The sequence below is a fragment of the Oncorhynchus keta genome, chromosome 8 (assembly GCF_023373465.1).
Source record: "Oncorhynchus keta strain PuntledgeMale-10-30-2019 chromosome 8, Oket_V2, whole genome shotgun sequence".
Classification (NCBI taxonomy): domain Eukaryota; kingdom Metazoa; phylum Chordata; class Actinopteri; order Salmoniformes; family Salmonidae; genus Oncorhynchus; species Oncorhynchus keta.
In genome coordinates, this window is record NC_068428.1 from 46,642,801 (window position 1) to 46,661,596 (window position 18,796).

The 18,796-nt window shown below is 43.8% G+C and overlaps 1 protein-coding gene across 1 annotated transcript in view; it reads right to left on the reverse strand.

Annotated features, from left to right (window-relative positions):
- Nucleotides 1-18,361, reverse strand: part of rp1l1b (rp1 like 1b) — a 47,428-nt gene extending 29,067 nt beyond the window's left edge. Inside the window, exons 1-2 of the mRNA XM_052523347.1 lie at nucleotides 18,223-18,361; nucleotides 3,839-4,858 (exon numbers count right to left, since the gene is read on the reverse strand). Of these exons, the coding sequence (XP_052379307.1) occupies nucleotides 3,839-4,513 (675 nt within the window). The 5' untranslated portion in view covers nucleotides 4,514-4,858; nucleotides 18,223-18,361. The remainder of the gene's footprint in view (nucleotides 1-3,838; nucleotides 4,859-18,222) is intronic.
- Nucleotides 18,362-18,796: the final 435 nt, after the last annotated feature.

Below are 18,796 nucleotides of genomic sequence, written 5' to 3' on the forward strand. Positions count from 1 at the left end.
CCCTGCTGCCTCTACACTCTAACCACTAGGCTACCCTGCTGCCCCTCCACTCTAACCACTAGGCTACCCTGCTGCCTCCCTCCCCTCCACTCTAACCACTAGGCTACCCTGCTGCCCTCCACTCTAACCACTAGGCTACCCTGCTGCCTCTCCACTCTAACCACTAGGCTACCCTGCCACCCCTCCTTAGTTAGATGTAGGCACTTCTGATGTTTTGTCATCTGGTAAAACAATCGGGATATTCCCTCACACACACACACACACACATATATATATGTCTGGGAGTGTGTGTATATATATATATATATATATATATATATATGTGTGTGTGTGTGTGTGTGTGTGTGTGTGTGTGTGTGTGTGTGTGTGTGTGTGTGTGTGTGTGTGTGTGTGTGTGTGTGTGTGTGTGTGTGTGTGTATTTAGACTGCTAGGAGGTTTCAGTCCTTCTGCGTAACTATTAATCCTTGTTGAAACAGAGCTATTTTGAAAGACTAGAAGCAGGTCAGTGTTGAGAATACACCGGCTATTTGAAACCGAGAGTCGCTCAGAAATATGTCTTCCACTACAGCAACAATTCATTATCTTGATCCAGGCTACGTGTGACTGCGGATAAAAGCCATTCATCTGGTTCAACTGCCAGTGTGCTTTTTACAGTTGGAAAAATAAAAAATGCACTGTAAGCAGTAAGTACAACTGAATGAACAATAGAACACATATTACATTCAGAGAAGTCTTGAAGTGACTCATTTGACCTTTCAGATTTATGATTTTTGGGGGGGTTTCCGGTTTTGATAAACTATCTGAGGATAATCAAGGGGCATGCACAGAAGAAAAATTGAATTCAACTATGACGGTGTCAACTTTTGCTGGAACTTTTAACTTTTAACTTGATCCATTATCACACTATGGCTGTAGGGGTTTGGTTCTGATCCATTATCACCCTATGGCTGTAGGGGTTTGGTTCTGATCCATTATCACCCTGTGTCTGTAGGGGTTTGGTTCTGATCCATTATCACCCTATGTCTGTAGGGGTTTGGTTCTGATCCATTATCACACTATGGCTGTAGGGTTTGGGTCTGATCCATTATCACCCTATGTCTGTAGGGGTTTGGTTCTGATCCATTATCACCCTATGGCTGTAGGGGTTTGGTTCTGATCCATTATCACCCTATGGCTGTAGGGGTTCTGATCCATTATCACCCTATGGCTGTAGGGGTTTGGTTCTGATCCATTATCACCCTATGGCTGTAGGGGTTCTGATCCATTATCACCCTATGGCTGTAGGGGTTTGGTTCTGATCCATTATCACCCTATGGCTGTAGGGGTTCTGATCCATTATCACCCTATGGCTGTAGGGGTTTGGGTCTGATCCATTATCACCCTATGGCTGTAGGGGTTCTGATCCATTATCACCCTATGGCTGTAGGGGTTTGGTTCTGATCCATTATCACCCTATGGCTGTAGGGGTTTGGTTCTGATCCATTATCACCCTATGGCTGTAGGGGTTCTGATCCATTATCACCCTATGGCTGTAGGGGTTCTGATCCATTATCACCCTATGGCTGTAGGGGTTCTGATCCATTATCACCCTATGGTCGTAGGGGTTTGGTTCTGATCCATTATCACCCTGTGTCTGTAGGGCTTTGGTTCTGATGCATCCTTGGGGAGTTTAAGTAGCGGTGTCAGCGCCACTAACGGAGCGAAGTAGAGAGCAGTACAGCATGTTACCTTACAGTATGTTCACCCTGGGTAGAATAGGGCAGGAGGACAGGTCGCCTAGTGGTTAAGAGCATTGGGCCAGTAAACAAAATATCACTAGTTTGAATCCACAAGTTGACAAAAGCAACAAAAATCTGTCTGAACCCTTGAGCAAGGCACTTAACTGTCATTGCTCCTGTAAGTTGCTTTAGATAAGCAAGTCTGCTAAGTTACATAAATTACTAATAGGATAACGACAGACAGGAAATGCCTGGACTGGTACAAAACAAGCCAGAGTGATCTCTGCCTCTTAAAGAGATAGGCTTTAACAAAATATGAAGGTTCTCCTACTGTAATTAATACAAATCGGTTTTGAATAGAATAATGGAATCTTTGCATATCAGGGTTGACGGGGCTTTGGTAAAGATAAAGTAATCATAACTCCTGCCACTAGAGGCCTCTCTTTCACGCTCACATTTCCAGGCCTCTCTCACAGGCAATTGGAGATGGGGGAAAAAACAAGGAAACTGCTCTCAAATCTCCACATTGTTGCGTAACATTTTCCAAACCAAATTATTCATGTGATGACTAAAAACAATTCTTACACATTCTGTTTATTTCCTGGTTATTATGTCTTGTGCTATATGTTATTTCATATGCTATGTATGACTGTACTTTGTGACAAAGCAAATGTCTCTACGAGATATTGAATTATTCGATTTGATTCTGTTCTATTCCATTCTGTTCTATTCCATTCTGTTCTATTCTATTCTATTCTGTTCTATTCCATTCTGTTCTATTCCATTCTGTTCTATTCCATTCTGTTCTATTCTATTCTATTCTGTTCTATTCCATTCTATTCTGTTCTATTCTATTCTATTCCATTCTGTTCTATTCTATTCTATTCCATTCTGTTCTATTCTATTCTGTTCTATTCCATTCCATTCTGTTCTATTCCATTCTATTCTATTCAATTTGATTATATTTTGTTCGATTCTATTCTGTTCCTTTCCATTCTGTTCTATTCTATTCTATTCTGTTCTATTCCATTCTATTCTGTTCTATTATATTCTGTTCTATTCCATTCTATTCTGTTCTGTTCTATTCCATTCTATTCTATTCTGTTCTATTCCATTCTGTTCTGTTCTATTCCATTCTATTCTGTTCTATTCCATTCTATTCTATTCTATTCCATTCTGTTCTGTTCTGTTCTATTCCATTCCATTCTGTTCTATTCCATTCTATTCTGTTTTATTCTATTCTGTTCTATTCCATTCTATTCTGTTCTGTTCTATTCCATTCTATTCTGTTCTATTATATTCTGTTCTATTCCATTCTATTCTGTTATATTATATTCTGTTCTATTCTATTCTATTCTGTTCTATTCCATTCTATTCTGTTCTATTATATTCTGTTCTATTCCATTCCATTCTATTCTATTCTGTTCTATTCCATTCTGTTCTGTTCTGTTCTATTCGATTCTATTCTGTTCTATTATATTCTGTTCTATTCCATTCTGTTCTATTCCATTCTATTCTGTTTTATTCTATTCTGTTCTATTCCATTCTATTCTGTTCTGTTCTATTCCATTCTATTCTGTTCTATTCCATTCTATTCTGTTCTCTTCTATTCTGTTCTATTCCATTCTATTCTGTTCTATTCCATTCTATTATGTTCTATTCTATTCTGTTCTGTTCTATTCCATTCTATTCTGTTCTATTCCATTCTATTCTGTTCTATTCTGTTCTATTCCATTCTATTCTATTTTATTCTATTCTGTTCTATTCCATTCTATTCTGTTCTGTTCTATTCCATTCTATTCTGTTCTGTTCTATTCCATTCTGTTATATTCTATTCTGTTCTATTCCATTCCATTCTGTTCTATTCCATTTTGTTCTATTCTATTCTGTTCTATTCCATTCCATTCTGTTCTATTCCATTCTAATCTATTCGATTCTATTCTGTTCTATTCAATTCTATTCTGTTCGATTCTATTCCTTACTATTCCATTCTATTCTATTCTGTTCTATTCCATTCTATTCTATTCTGTTCTGTTCTATTCTATTCTATTCTGTTCTATTCCATTCCATTCCATTCTATTCTATTCTATTGCAACAGACAGCCGGTCCCTGGTGTCACCTTGTGTCCCTCCAGAGTGTACAGCTTCCTGATGTGGTACTGCATGAACTCAGACAGCTCCTCCAGAAACAGGCTCAGGCTGCGGAGAGTCCTGCGATGGAGCACGATGGTCCTCTGAACAGAGAGGTCGCTATTCTTCACCAGCACCACCTTCTTGTTGTGCCTGGTGAGGTGCTGGTGGTCAGAGGCCTCAGCAGTGGGCTCGTCAGGCCGGGCAGGTCGCCTGCGGACATACTGCTGGGGGTGCTGGTGGCCAGAGGACTCAGCAGTGGGCTCGTCAGGCCGGGCAGGTCTCCTACGGACATACTGCTGGGGGTGCTGCTGGCCAGAGGACTCAGCAGTGGGCTCGTCAGGCCGGGCAGGTCTCCTACGGACATACTGCTGGGGGTGGTGGACCGGAGGGAGGTACCAGGCTGAAGGCTCTCTCTGGGCCTCTCTCTGGGCCTCTCTCTGGATCTCCTGTTTGGCCTCCGTGGCCTGGGCACACAGGTAGCACCCTTGGTCCTCCAGGGGCTCCTGGTAAGTACTACCCCCACTATGGGAAGATCTGCTGGGGGACGGCGTGGGGGCAGAACGCAGCACGAAGGGGAGTGAGAGTTTGGGGTGGTGGTGGTGGTGGCCATCGTCGTCCAAGATGGCATCGAAGCACTGGAAGCTGCGCTTATGGGAAGACATCTTTATTACTTCCTGTCCAACGGCTGTTACTTCCTAGTCAGTCCCCGTCACTGGATGAAGTTATCTCAGTCGAGAGAAGGTGAGGGGCAGGTGGCTGTTGTCATGGTTACGCTGCCTGGTTGTCTAGGGGCAGGTGGTTGTTGTCATGGTTACGCTGGCTGGTTGGCTCGGGCGGGTGGTTGTTGTCATGGTTACGCTGGCTGGTTGTCTAGGGGCGAGTGGTTGTTGTCTTGGTTACGCTGGCTGGTTCTCTAGGGGCGGGTGGTTGTTGTCATGGTTACGCTGGCTGGTTCTCTAGGGGCAGGTGGTCCACACAGTGTCTGTGTTCCTCTTATTGGCCCAACACTGGAAGAGAGGAAGGAGAGAGAAGGTTAACAGGGGCTAATAATGATGCAATCAAAAAACGTGATTTCCCTCTGTTTTATATATTATATATATTTATATATATATGTGTGTTTTGTATTATTTTATAAAATTCTGATAGTGCACTTTTAGTGTAAGAGCTGTTTGAAAAGACCACCTGAAATGTCAAATAATTTAGCTGGGGTGGGGGTGGGGTGGGGGTGTGGGTGGGGGTGGGGGGGGGTGTGGGTGTGGGTGGGGGTGTGGGGTGGGGGTGTGGGGTGGGGGTGTGGGTGGGGGTGTGGGGGGGGGGTGTGTGGTGGGGGTGTGGGGTGTGGGGTGTGGGGTGGGGGTGTGGGGTGGGGGTGTGGGGTGGGGGGGTGTGGGGGGGTGGGGGTGTGGGGGGTTATACAACATACAATATACAACATACAATATACAACATACAATATACAATATACAACATACAATATACAACATACAATATACAATATACAACATACAATATACAACATACAACATACAATATACAATATACAACATACAATATACAACATACAACATACAATATACAACATACAATATACAACATACAACATACAACATACAATATACAATATACAATATACAACATGCAATATACAACATACAACATACAATATACAACATACAACATACAACCCATAAATAGAGGTAATATACAACATTCGTAAGGAACATTGCACAATATACAATATGACAACATACAACATACAATATACAATATACAACATACAATATACAATATACAACATACAACATACAATATACAATATACAAACATTCAATATACAACATACAATATACAACATACAGATATACAATATACAACATACAACATACAATATACAATATACAACATACAACATACAACATACAATATACAACATACAACACGCCTCGTTGCCTAGTTAAATAATGGTTACATACGAGAGAGCTTGGCAGTAGGCCTCATCTTTAGGTATAAACCCATTTAAATAGAGGTATTTATATTTACTGTCATTCGTAAGGAACAATTGCAGGGCAATGTCAAGGCTTGATACTGTGCTTTGAATATGATCATGTACATTTGTAACTTTGTCTACAAAAGCTGACAGCGTTGTTGACAACATTGGCCTTAAGTTGTTACATGAGACTGAAGCAAAGCTCACGGACTGAAGAGGATTTTGAAAGGAACCAATAGGAACCAATAGGAAGCGACTTTGCTTTGGGTTCTTTTAAGGAATGCTGGGATTTTTGCATAACATTCATGGAGGGTGAGGACAGACAGGTAGAGAGGACAGACAGGTAGAGAGGACAGACAGGTAGAGAGGACAGACAAGTGGAGAGGACAGACAGATAGAGAGGACAGACAGGTAGAGAGGACAGACAGGTAGAGAGGACAGACAGGTAGAGAGGACAGACAGGTAGAGAGGACAGACAGGTTGAGAGGACAGACAGATAGAGAGGACAGACAGGTAGAGAGGACAGACAGGTAGAGAGGACAGACAGGTAGAGAGGACAGACAGGTGGAGAGGACAGACAGGTAGAGAGGACAGACAGGTGGAGAGGACAGACAGGTAGAGAGGACAGACAGGGATAAAGAGGACAGACAGGGATAAAGAGGACAGACAGGTAGAGAGGACAGACAGGTAGAGAGCAGGACAGACAGGGATAAAGAGGACAGACAGGGATAAAGAGGACAGACAGGTAGAGAGGACAGACAGGGTTAAAGAGGACAGACAGGGTTAAAGAGGACAGACAGGTAGAGAGGACAGACAGGGATAAAGAGGACAGACAGGTAGAGATGACAGACAGGTAGAGAGGACAGACAGGTAGAGAGGACAGACAGGTTGAGAGGACAGACAGATAGAGAGGACAGACAGGTGGAGAGGACAGACAGGTAGAGAGGACAGACAGGTAGAGAGGACAGACAGGTGGAGAGGACAGACAGGTAGAGAGGACAGACAGGTAGAGAGGACAGACAGGTGGAGAGGACAGACAGGTAGAGAGGAAAGACAGGGATAAAGAGGACAGACAGGGATAAAGAGGACAGACAGGTAGAGAGGACAGACAGGTAGAGAGAAGGACAGACAGGGATAAAGAGGACAGACAGGGATAAAGAGGACAGACAGGTAGAGAGGACAGACAGGGTTAAAGAGGACAGACAGGGTTAAAGAGGACAGACAGGTAGAGAGGACAGACAGGGATAAAGAGGACAGACAGGTAGAGAGGACAGACAGGGTTAAAGAGGACAGACAGGGATAAAGAGGACAGACAGGGATAAAGAGGACAGACAGGTAGAGAGGACAGACAGGGATAAAGAGGACAGACAGGGATAAAGAGGACAGACAGGGTAGAGAGGACAGACAGGTAGAGAGGACAGACAGGGATAAAGAGGACAGACAGGGATAAAGAGGACAGACAGGTAGAGAGGACAGACAGGGATAAAGAGGACAGACAGGTAGAGAGGACAGACAGGGTTAAAGAGGACAGACAGGGATAAAGAGGACAGACAGGTAGAGAGGACAGACAGGGATAAAGAGGACAGACAGGGATAAAGAGGACAGACAGGGATAAAGAGGACAGAGAGGGATAAAGAGGACAGACAGGTAGAGAGGACAGACAGGGATAAAGAGGACAGACAGGTAGAGAGGACAGACAGGGATAAAGAGGACAGACAGGGATAAAGAGGACAGACAGGTAGAGAGGACAGATAGGTGATAGGTAGAGAGAACAGACAGGGATAAAGAGGACAGACAGGGATAAAGAGGACAGACAGGTTTAAAGAGGACAGACAGGTAGAGAGGACAGACAGGTAGAGAGGACAGACAGGGATGAAGAGGACAGACAGGTAGAGAGGACAGACAGGTAGAGAGCAGGACAGACAGGGTAAAAGAGGACAGACAGGTAGAGAGGACAGACAGGGATAAAGAGGACAGACAGGGATAAAGAGGACAGACAGGGTTAAAAGAGGACAGACAGGGATACAGACAGGTAGGAGGACAGACAGGTAGAGAGGACAGACAGGGATAAAGAGGACAGACAGGGATAAAGAGGACAGACAGGGATAAAGATGACAGACAGGTAGAGAGGACAGACAGGGATAAAGAGGACAGACAGGTTAAAGAGGACAGACAGGGATAAAGAGGACAGACAGGGATAAAGAGGACAGACAGGTAGAGAGGACAGACAGGGATAAAGAGGACAGACAGGGATAAAGAGGACAGACAGGGATAAAGAGGACAGACAGGGAAAAAGAGGACAGACAGGGATAAAGAGGAAAGACAGGGATAAACAGGACAGACAGGGATAAAGAGGACAGAGAGGGATAAAGAGGACAGACAGGTAGAGAGGACAGACAGGGATAAAGAGGACAGACAGGGTAGAGAGGACAGACAGGGATAAAGAGGACAGACAGGGATAAAGAGGACAGACAGGTAGAGAGGACAGACAGGGATAAAGAGAACAGACAGACGTTTAAAGAGGACAGACAGGGATAAAGAGGACAGACAGGGAGGACAGACAGGGTTAAAGAGGACAGACAGGGTTAAAGAGGACAGACAGGGATAAAGAGGACAGACAGGTAGAGAGGACAGACAGGGATAAAGAGGACAGACAGGGATAAAGAGGACAGACAGGGATAAAGAGGACAGACAGGTAGAGAGGACAGACAGGGATAAAGAGGACAGACAGGTTTAAAGAGGACAGACAGGGATAAAGAGGACAGACAGGGAGGACAGACAGGGATAAAGAGGACAGACAGGGATAAAGAGGACAGACAGGGTTAAAGAGGACAGACAGGGATAAAGAGGACAGACAGGTAGAGAGGACAGACAGGGATAAAGAGGACAGACAGGGATAAAGAGGACAGACAGGGATAAAGAGGACAGACAGGTAGAGAGGGACAGACAGTGATAAAGAGGACAGACAGGGATAAAGAGGACAGACAGGGGATAAAGAGGACAGACAGGAATAAAGAGGACAGACAGGTAGAGAGGACAGACAGGGTTAAAGAGGACAGACAGGGATAAAGAGGACAGACAGGTAGAGAGGACAGACAGGGTTAAAGAGGACAGACAGGGATAAAGAAAGAGACAGACAGGGACAGGTAAAGAGGACAGACAGTGATAAAGAGGACAGACAGGGATAAAGAGGACAGACAGGGATAAAGAGGACAGACAGGTAGAGAGGACAGACAGGGATAAAGAGGACAGACAGGGATAAAGAGGACAGACAGGGATAAAGAGGACAGACAGGTAGAGAGGACAGATAGGTAGAGAGAACAGACAGGGATAAAGAGGACAGACAGGGATAAAGAGGACAGACAGGTTTAAAGAGGACAGACAGGTAGAGAGGACAGACAGGTAGAGAGGACAGACAGGGATGAAGAGGACAGACAGGTAGAGAGGACAGACAGGTAGAGAGCAGGACAGACAGGGTAAAAGAGGACAGACAGGGATAAAGAGGACAGACAGGGTTAAAGAGGACAGACAGGGATAAAGAGGACAGACAGGTAGAGAGGACAGACAGGGTTAAAGAGGACAGACAGGGTTAAAGAGGACAGGCAGGGTTAAAGAGGACAGACAGGTAAAGAGGACAGACAGGTAGAGAGGACAGACAGGGATAAAGAGGACAGACAGGGATAAAGAGGACAGACAGGGAGAGGACAGACAGGGATAAAGAGGACAGACAGGGATAAAGAGGACAGACAGGTTAAAGAGGACAGACAGGGATAAAGAGGACAGACAGGTAGAGAGGACAGACAGGGATAAAGAGGACAGACAAGGATAAAGAGGACAGACAGGGATAAAGAGGACAGACAGGTAAAGAGAGGACTGACAGTGATAAAGAGGACAGACAGGGATAAAGAGGACAGACAGACAGGGATAAAGAGGACAGACAGGTAGAGAGGACAGACAGTGATAAAGAGGACAGACAGGGATAAAGAGGACAGACAGGGATAAAGAGGACAGACAGGGATAAAGAGGACAGACAGGTAGAGAGGACAGACAGGGTTAAAGAGGACAGACAGGGACAGGACAGACAGGATAAAGAGGACAGACAGGTAGAGAGGACAGACAGGGATAAAGAGGACAGACAGGGTTAAAGAGGACAGACAGGGATAAAGGAGGACAGACAGGGATAAAGAGGACAGACAGGGATAAAGAGGACAGACAGGTAGAGAGGACAGACAGGGATAAAGAGGACAGACAGGGATAAAGAGGACAGACAGGGATAAAGAGGACAGACAGGTAGAGAGGACAGACAGGTAGAGAGGACAGACAGGGATAAAGAGGACAGACAGGGATAAAGAGGACAGACAGGTTTAAAGAGGACAGACAGGGATAAAGAGGACAGACAGGTAGAGAGGACAGACAGGGATAAAGAGGACAGACAGGGATAAAGAGGACAGACAGGGATAAAGAGGACAGACAGGTAGAGAGGACAGACAGGGATAAAGAGGACAGACAGGGATAAAGAGGACAGACAGGGATAAAGAGGACAGACAGGTAGAGAGGACAGATAGAGTAGAGAGAGAACAGACAGGGATAAAGAGGACAGACAGGGATAAAGAGGACAGACAGGTTTAAAGAGGACAGACAGGGATAGAGAGGACAGACAGGTAGAGAGGACAGACAGGGATGAAGAGGACAGACAGGTAGAGAGGACAGACAGGGATAAAGAGGACAGACAGGACAGAGGACAGACAGGGATAAAGAGACAGACAGGGATAAAGAGGACAGACAGGGTTAAAGAGGACAGACAGGGATAAAGATACAGACAGGGATAGGACAGACAGGTAGAGAGGACAGACAGGGATAAAGAGGACAGACAGGGATAAAGAGGACAGACAGGGATAAAGAGGACAGACAGGTAGAGAGGACAGACAGGGATAAAGAGGACAGACAGGTTTAAAGAGGACAGACAGGGATAAAGAGGACAGACAGGGAGGACAGACAGGGATAAAGAGGACAGACAGGGATAAAGAGGACAGACAGGGTTAAAGAGGACAGACAGGGATAAAGAGGACAGACAGGTAGAGAGGACAGACAGGGATAAAGAGGACAGACAGGGATAAAGAGGACAGACAGGGATAAAGAGGACAGACAGGTAGAGAGGACAGACAGTGATAAAGAGGACAGACAGGGATAAAGAGGACAGACAGGGATAAAGAGGACAGACAGGAATAAAGAGGACAGACAGGTAGAGAGGACAGACAGGGTTAAAGAGGACAGACAGGGATAAAGAGGACAGACAGGTAGAGAGGACAGACAGGGTTAAAGAGGACAGACAGGGATAAAGAGGACAGACAGGGATAAAGAGGACAGACAGGGATAAAGAGGACAGACAGGTAGAGAGGACAGACAGGGATAAAGAGGACAGACAGGGATAAAGAGGACAGACAGGTAGAGAGGACAGACAGGGATAAGAGTTAAAGAGTTAAAGAGGACAGGTAGATGGAGACCAGGACAGGCAGGGATAAAGAGGACAGGTAAATGGAGACCAGGACAGGCAGGGATAAAGAGGACAGGTAGATAGAGACCAGGACAGACAGGTAAAGAGGACATACAGGTAGATGGAGACCAGGACAAAGAGAGTTAAAGAGGACAGGTATATAGAGACCAGGACAGAGAGAGTTAAAGAGGACAGGTAGATAGAGACCAGGACAGAGAGAGTTAAAGAGGACAGGTAGATAGAGACCAGGACAGAGAGAGTTAAAGAGGACAGGTAGATAGAGACCAGGACAGGCAGAGTTAAAGAGGACAGGTAGATAGAGACCAGGACAGGCAGGGATTAAGAGGACAGAGGTCGAGAGCGGGACAGAGAAATTTAAAGAGGACAGACAGGGATAAAGAGGACAGGTAGATAGAGACCAGGACAGGCAGGGATAAAGAGGACAGGTAGATAGAGACCAGGACAGACAGGTAGAGAGGACATACAGGTAGATGGAGACCAGGACAGGCAGGGATTAAGAGGACAGAGGTAGAGAGCGGGACAGAGAGATTTAAAGAGGACAGACAGGGATAAAGAGGACAGGTAGATAGAGAACAGGACAGACAGGGATAAAGTGGACAGGTAGATAGAGAACAGGACAGACAGAGTTAAAGAGGACAGGTAGATGGAGACCAGGACAGACAGAGTTAAAGAGGACAGAGGTAGAGAGCAGGAGAGAGGGATAAAAAGGGCAGGCAGCAACACAGGTAAGCTTCATGTGACTTTATGTAAAGAGCTTAGGCCGAGTTCTCCTGCAGAATTCATTCAGTACAGTGAAGAGACAGAATGGTTGTCTCTTGCAGAACTCATTCAGTATAGTGAAGAGACAGAATGGTTGTCTCCTGCAGAACTCATTCAGTATAGTGAAGAGACAGAATGGTTGTCTCTTGCAGAACTCATTCAGTACAGTGAAGAGACAGAATGGTTGTCTCTTGTAGAACTCATTCAGTATAGTGAAGAGACAGAATGGTTGTCTCCTGCAGAACTCATTCAGTATAGTGAAGAGACAGAATGGTTGTCTCCTGCAGAACTCATTCAGTATAGTGAAGAGACAGAATGGTTGTCTCCTGCAGAACTCATTCAGTAGTGTGAAGAGACAGAATGGTTGTCTCCTGCAGAACTCATTCAGTATAGTGAAGAGACAGAATGGTTGTCTCCTGCAGAACTCATTCAGTAGTGTGAAGAGACAGAATGGTTGTCTCCTGCAGAACTCATTCAGTATAGTGAAGAGACAGAATGGTTGTCTCCTAAATACAGAACTACATTCAGTAGTGTGAAGAGACAGAATGGTTGTCTCCTGCAGAACTCATTCAGTATAGTGAAGAGACAGAATGGTTGTCTCTTGCAGAACTCATTCAGTATAGTGAAGAGACAGAATGGTTGTCTCCTGCAGAACTCATTCAGTAGTGTGAAAAGACAGAATGGTTGTCTCCTGCAGAACTCATTCAGTATAGTGAAGAGACAGAATGGTTGTCTCCTGCAGAACTCATTCAGTATAGTGAAGAGACAGAATGGTTGTCTCTTGCAGAACTCATTCAGTATAGTGAAGAGACAGAATGGTTGTCTCCTGCAGAACTCATTCAGTATAGTGAAGAGACAGAATGGTTGTCTCCTGCCGAACTCATTCAGTATAGTGAAGAGACAGAATGGTTGTCTCTTGCAGAACTCATTCAGTACAGTGAAGAGACAGAATGGTTGTCTCTTGAAGAACTAATTCAGTATAGTGAAGAGACAGAATGGTTGTCTCCTGCAGAACTCATTCAGTATAGTGAAGAGACAGAATGGTTGTCTCCTGCAGAACTCATTCAGTATAGTGAAGAGACAGAATGGTTGTCTCTTGCAGAACTCATTCAGTATAGTGAAGAGACAGAATGGTTGTCTCCTGCAGAACTCATTCAGTAGTGTGAAAAGACAGAATGGTTGTCTCCTGCAGAACTCATTCAGTACAGTGAAGAGACAGAATGGTTGTCTCCTGCAGAACTCATTCAGTACAGTGAAGAGAAAGAATGGTTGTCTCCTGCAGAACTCATTCAGTATAGTGAAGAGACAGAATGGTTGTCTCTTGCAGAACTCATTCAGTATAGTGAAGAGACAGAATGGTTGTCTCCTGCAGAACTCATTCAGTAGTGTGAAAAGACAGAATGGTTGTCTCCTGCAGAACTCATTCAGTACAGTGAAGAGACGGAATGGTTGTCTCTTGCAGAACTCATTCAGTATAGTGAAGAGACAGAATGGTTGTCTCCTGCAGAACTCATTCAGTAGTGTGAAGAGACAGAATGGTTGTCTCCTGCAGAACTCATTCAGTAGTGTGAAGAGACAGAATGGTTGTCTCGTGCAGAACTCATTCAGTATAGTGAAGAGACAGAATGGTTGTCTCTTGCAGAACTCATTCAGTATAGTGAAGAGACAGAATGGTTGTCTCCTGCAGAACTCATTCAGTAGTGTGAAGAGACAGAATGGTTGTCTCCTGCAGAACTCATTCAGTAGTGTGAAAAGACAGAATGGTTGTCTCCTGCAGAACTCATTCAGTACAGTGAAGAGACAGAATGGTTGTCTCTTGAAGAACTCATTCAGTATAGTGAAGAGACAGAATGGTTGTCTCCTGCAGAACTCATTCAGTATAGTGAAGAGACAGAATGGTTGTCTCTTGAAGAACTCATTCAGTACAGTGAAGAGACAGAATGGTTGTCTCCTGCAGAACTCATTCAGTAGTGTGAAGAGACAGAATGGTTGTCTCCTGCAGAACTCATTCAGTATAGTGAAGAGACAGAATGGTTGTCTCCTGCAGAACTCATTCAGTATAGTGAAGAGACAGAATGGTTGTCTCCTGCCGAACTCATTCAGTACAGTGAAGAGACAGAATGGTTGTCTCCTGCCGAACTCATTCAGTAGTGTGAAGAGACAGAATGGTTGTCTCTTGCAGAACTCATTCAGTATAGTGAAGAGACAGAATGGTTGTCTCTTGCAGAACTCATTCAGTATAGTGAAGAGACAGAATGGTTGTCTCCTGCAGAACTCATTCAGTATAGTGAAGAGACAGAAGATCAATATAGACGCCGTAGTCTGACAGAAAACAAACCTTGTCCATTAAATCCACATCAGTCCGTGTAAATGAAGAGGAAGAAACAGATTAAAGAAGAATTTTCAAGCCTTGAGACAAACAAGACATGGTTATTTATTAGTATTTAATAGTATTTAATAGTATTTTATAGTATTTAATAGTATTTTATAGTATTTATTAGTATTCATTAGTATTTAATAGTATTTTATAGTATTTTATAGTATTTTTAAGCCTTGAGACATGGATTGTGTCTGTGTGCCATTCAGAGGGTGAATGGGCAAGACAAAAGATTGAAGTGCCATTGAACAGGGTTTGGTAGTAGGTGCCAGGCGCACCGGTTTGAGTGTGTCAAGAACTGCAACGCTGCTGGGTTTTTCACGCTCAACTGTTTCCCGTGTGTATCAGGAATCATTCACCACCCAAAGGACATCCACCCAACTTGACATAGCTGTGGGAAACATTTTTCTTAATTGTTCACAATCTAGTATCCTGTGATAGTTCACTTCTGTTGTGCATTCAGCATGAGGGAAGCTCCCTCCATTCTTAAACAGTCACCTCTGTCACCTCCACCTAAGAGTCACCTCTCCACTGATGTGATTAAAAATGGCTGCCGCAAAATGGCTGCCGTGCATCACACCCTGCTTTTTGCAACTGCTTTGAACATCTGGTAAAGTACTAAACCAATCCATTGTAAAAAATAAAAAATAAAAACGTTTTTTTTTAATGACCTCAAAATGGCCTCCTGAGGTGCTGCTGACAATAACGTTCCATTCCACTTGTTTAATGTTCAGGCTGGGCATTTAGTATACACCCTCTTCAAATCAAAAATCAAATGTATTTATATAGCCCTTCGTACATCAGTTGATATCTCAAAGTGCTGTACAGAAATCCAGCCTAAAACCCCAAACAGCAAGCAATGCAGGTGTAGAAGCACGGTGGCTAGGAAAAACTCCCTAGAAAGGCCAAAACCTAGGAAGAAACCTAGAGAGGAACCAGGCTATGTGGGGTGGCCAGTCCTCTTCTGGCTGTGTCGGGTGGAGATTATAACAGAACATGGCCAAGATGTTCAAATGTTCATAGATGACCAGCATGGTCCAATAATACCTTTCTATTAAAGATGCTATTAGATTGGAGATGACCAACATTCTCCTCACCTTTCACTTTGATAACATGTTCATAAAGACGAGGAAAAAACTAAATCATTCTTGATTATCTCATCTGGCCCCACGAGATGACATGGCTGATGATCTAGATTATCTCATCTGGCCACACGAGATGTCATGGCTGATGATCTAGATTATCTCATCTGGCCACACAAGATGTCATGGCTGATGATCTAGATTATCTCATCTGGCCACACGAGATGTCATGGCTGATGATCTAGATTATCTCATCTGGCCACACGAGATGTCATGGCTGATGATCTAGATTATCTCATCTGGCCCCACGAGATGTCATGGTTGACGATCTAGATTATCTCATCTGGCCACACGAGATGTCATGGCTGATGATCTAGATTATCTCATCTGGCCACACGAGATGTCATGGCTGATGATCTAGATTATCTCATCTGGCCACACGAGATGTCATGGCTGACGATCTTGGGTCCAAGAAGGAGTGAGGGGAGGGAATTGCAAACAAAGTCCTCTGGCCTGGTAGAGGTCAGGAACGAAGACAGCCTTATCTATTGTAGTTTGTGACACAAATAGCACCCCTATCCCCTATGTAGTGCACTTCTTTAGACCAGTGACCGTAGAGCTGGTGGACTTTCCTGCAGCCGAACGACTATGATGATGTGGGCTCTCGTCCAAAGTAGTGCACTGTTTAGGGAATAACTGCTATTTGTGGCTCTAGTTCACCACGGGTCTTTTCCTCTTCTGCTCATGACCAGATCATCCATATTGTCAACATCAAGGGCACATCCTGACATTATTTCACCTTGTCAGCTCGGCTCTCCGCTAGGTTACCTGCCACTACCTTGGCTGCACTGAACAGTGAACAAATGGAACCAGTGAAAAGAGAACAGATTGCACTGTAGCTGCATCTAATACTTTCTATTGGTTTCACAGATAGTTCAAATTGTGCAAATTAAAAAAATAAAAAATAAACTTATATTTTATACTATATCTTTTCTTCAACAAAAACGTGGTTCTTTTGATAGCAACATTTGGTCTTTACTGAACCAATGACCAATGAGGCCATTCCCTCAACCTTTTGAGTTCTTCTCTCAACAATCTTAACTTTTGCTGCCCTGCGGATAACAGGTCATCGCTGTGTGGAACAGATAGTCTAAGCCCCAGATTTACACTACTAAGCATCTGCACCAGGCACGAAGTTTAGATTACTATTTCAGTAAGGGATTTAACACCAAGACAACTATCTGTACTAGTAAGGGATTTAACACCAAGACACCAAGACAACTATATGTACTAGTAAGGGATTTAACACCAAGACAACTATCTGTACTAGTAAGGGATTTAACACCAAGACAACTATCTGTACTAGTAAGGGATTTAACACAGAGACACCAACACAACTATCTGTACTAGTAAGGGATTTAACACCAAGACAACTATCTGTACTAGTAAGGGATTTAACACCAACACAACTATCTGTACTAGTAAGGGATTTAACACCAACACAACTATCTGTACTAGTAAGGGATTTAACACCAACACAACTATCTGTACTAGTAAGGGATTTAACACCAACACAACTATCTGTACTAGTAAGGGATTTAACACAGAGACACCAACACAACTATCTGTACTAGTAAGGGATTTAACACCAAGACAACTATCTTTACTAGTAAGGGATTTAACACCAAGACAACTATCTGTACTAGTAAGGGATTTAACACCAACACAACTATCTGTACTAGTAAGGGATTTAACACCAACACAACTATCTGTACTAGTAAGGGATTTAACACCAACACAACTATCTGTACTAGTAAGGGATTTAACACAGAGACACCAACACAACTATCTGTACTAGTAAGGGATTTAACACAGAGACACCAACACAACTATCTGTACTAGTAAGGGATTTAACACCAAGACACCAAGACAACTATCTGTATTAGTAAGGGATTTAACACCAAGACAACTATCTGTACTAGTAAGGGATTTAACACCAAGACAACTATCTGTACTAGTAAGGGATTTAAAACCAAGACAACTATCAGTACTAGTAAGGGATTTAACCCCAAGACAACTATCTGTACTAGTAAGGGATTTAAAATCAAGACAACTATCAGTACTAGTAAGGGATTTAACCCCAAGACAACTATCTGTACTAGTAAGGGATTTAAAACCAAGACAACTATCAGTACTAGTAAGGGATTTAACACCAAGACAACTATCTGTACTAGTAAGGGATTTAACACCAAGACACCAAGACAACTATCTGTACTAGTAAGGGATTTAACACCAAGACAATGATCTGTACTAGTAAGGGATTTAACACCAACACAACTATCTGTACTAGTAAGGGATTTAACACCAACACAACTATCTGTACTAGTAAGGGATTTAACACCAACACAACTATCTGTACTAGTAAGGGATTTAACACAGAGACATCAACACAACTATCTGTACTAGTAAGGGATTTAACACCAAGACAACTATCTGTATCCATACCTTCCCTAACATCTTGTTCTTTCTCCTTACATTTACTTTAAATATTTTGTTCTATCTTCAATGTTTAATTCACTTTTTGAAAAAGACAGGTGCAAACTCTGGGGCCAAGTATTACCAGTATAGATGCATAAGATGATAATACTTACGCTTCCAACACTCATGATAAACAATCTCGGGAGATAGGAGACCCAAAACTGCTTGAAAAACCACAACGGCAGGTAGGTACCAACCTGATCAACCAGATCCCTACATATAGACTCCAAACATGACAACAAACCATCAGTCTGCACCCTGTGAGCAATACCAAAGCGATCAGAGGACAGAAGGAAGTGTCAAGTCTGAAGCACCACACCACACCCCCTCCCATGCTCTCTCTCACCTCCCTCCCCGTGAGGCCCCTACTGGCAGCTATCTGCTAATCAGTTCTCTCTCTCTCTCTTCCCCCCCCTCCCATGCTCTCTCTCTCTCTCCTCCCTCCCTGTGAGGTCTCTTCCGCTACCTGCTAATCTGGTTGTCGTGGGTTCGGACCAGGCTAAGGATAGAATGGAAAGCCTCTTTAATCGCTAACCCTCAGATCGCTACCAAATCTGCTGAGGCTTTCAGCAGACACATGGCCAGGACTTCAGCATTGCATAATCCCAGGGGGGAAACAAATTTAGCACGTTTTCAACGGTACGCCACAGGGAGTCAATGGATGACTAGGCATTATCCGGGGAAGCC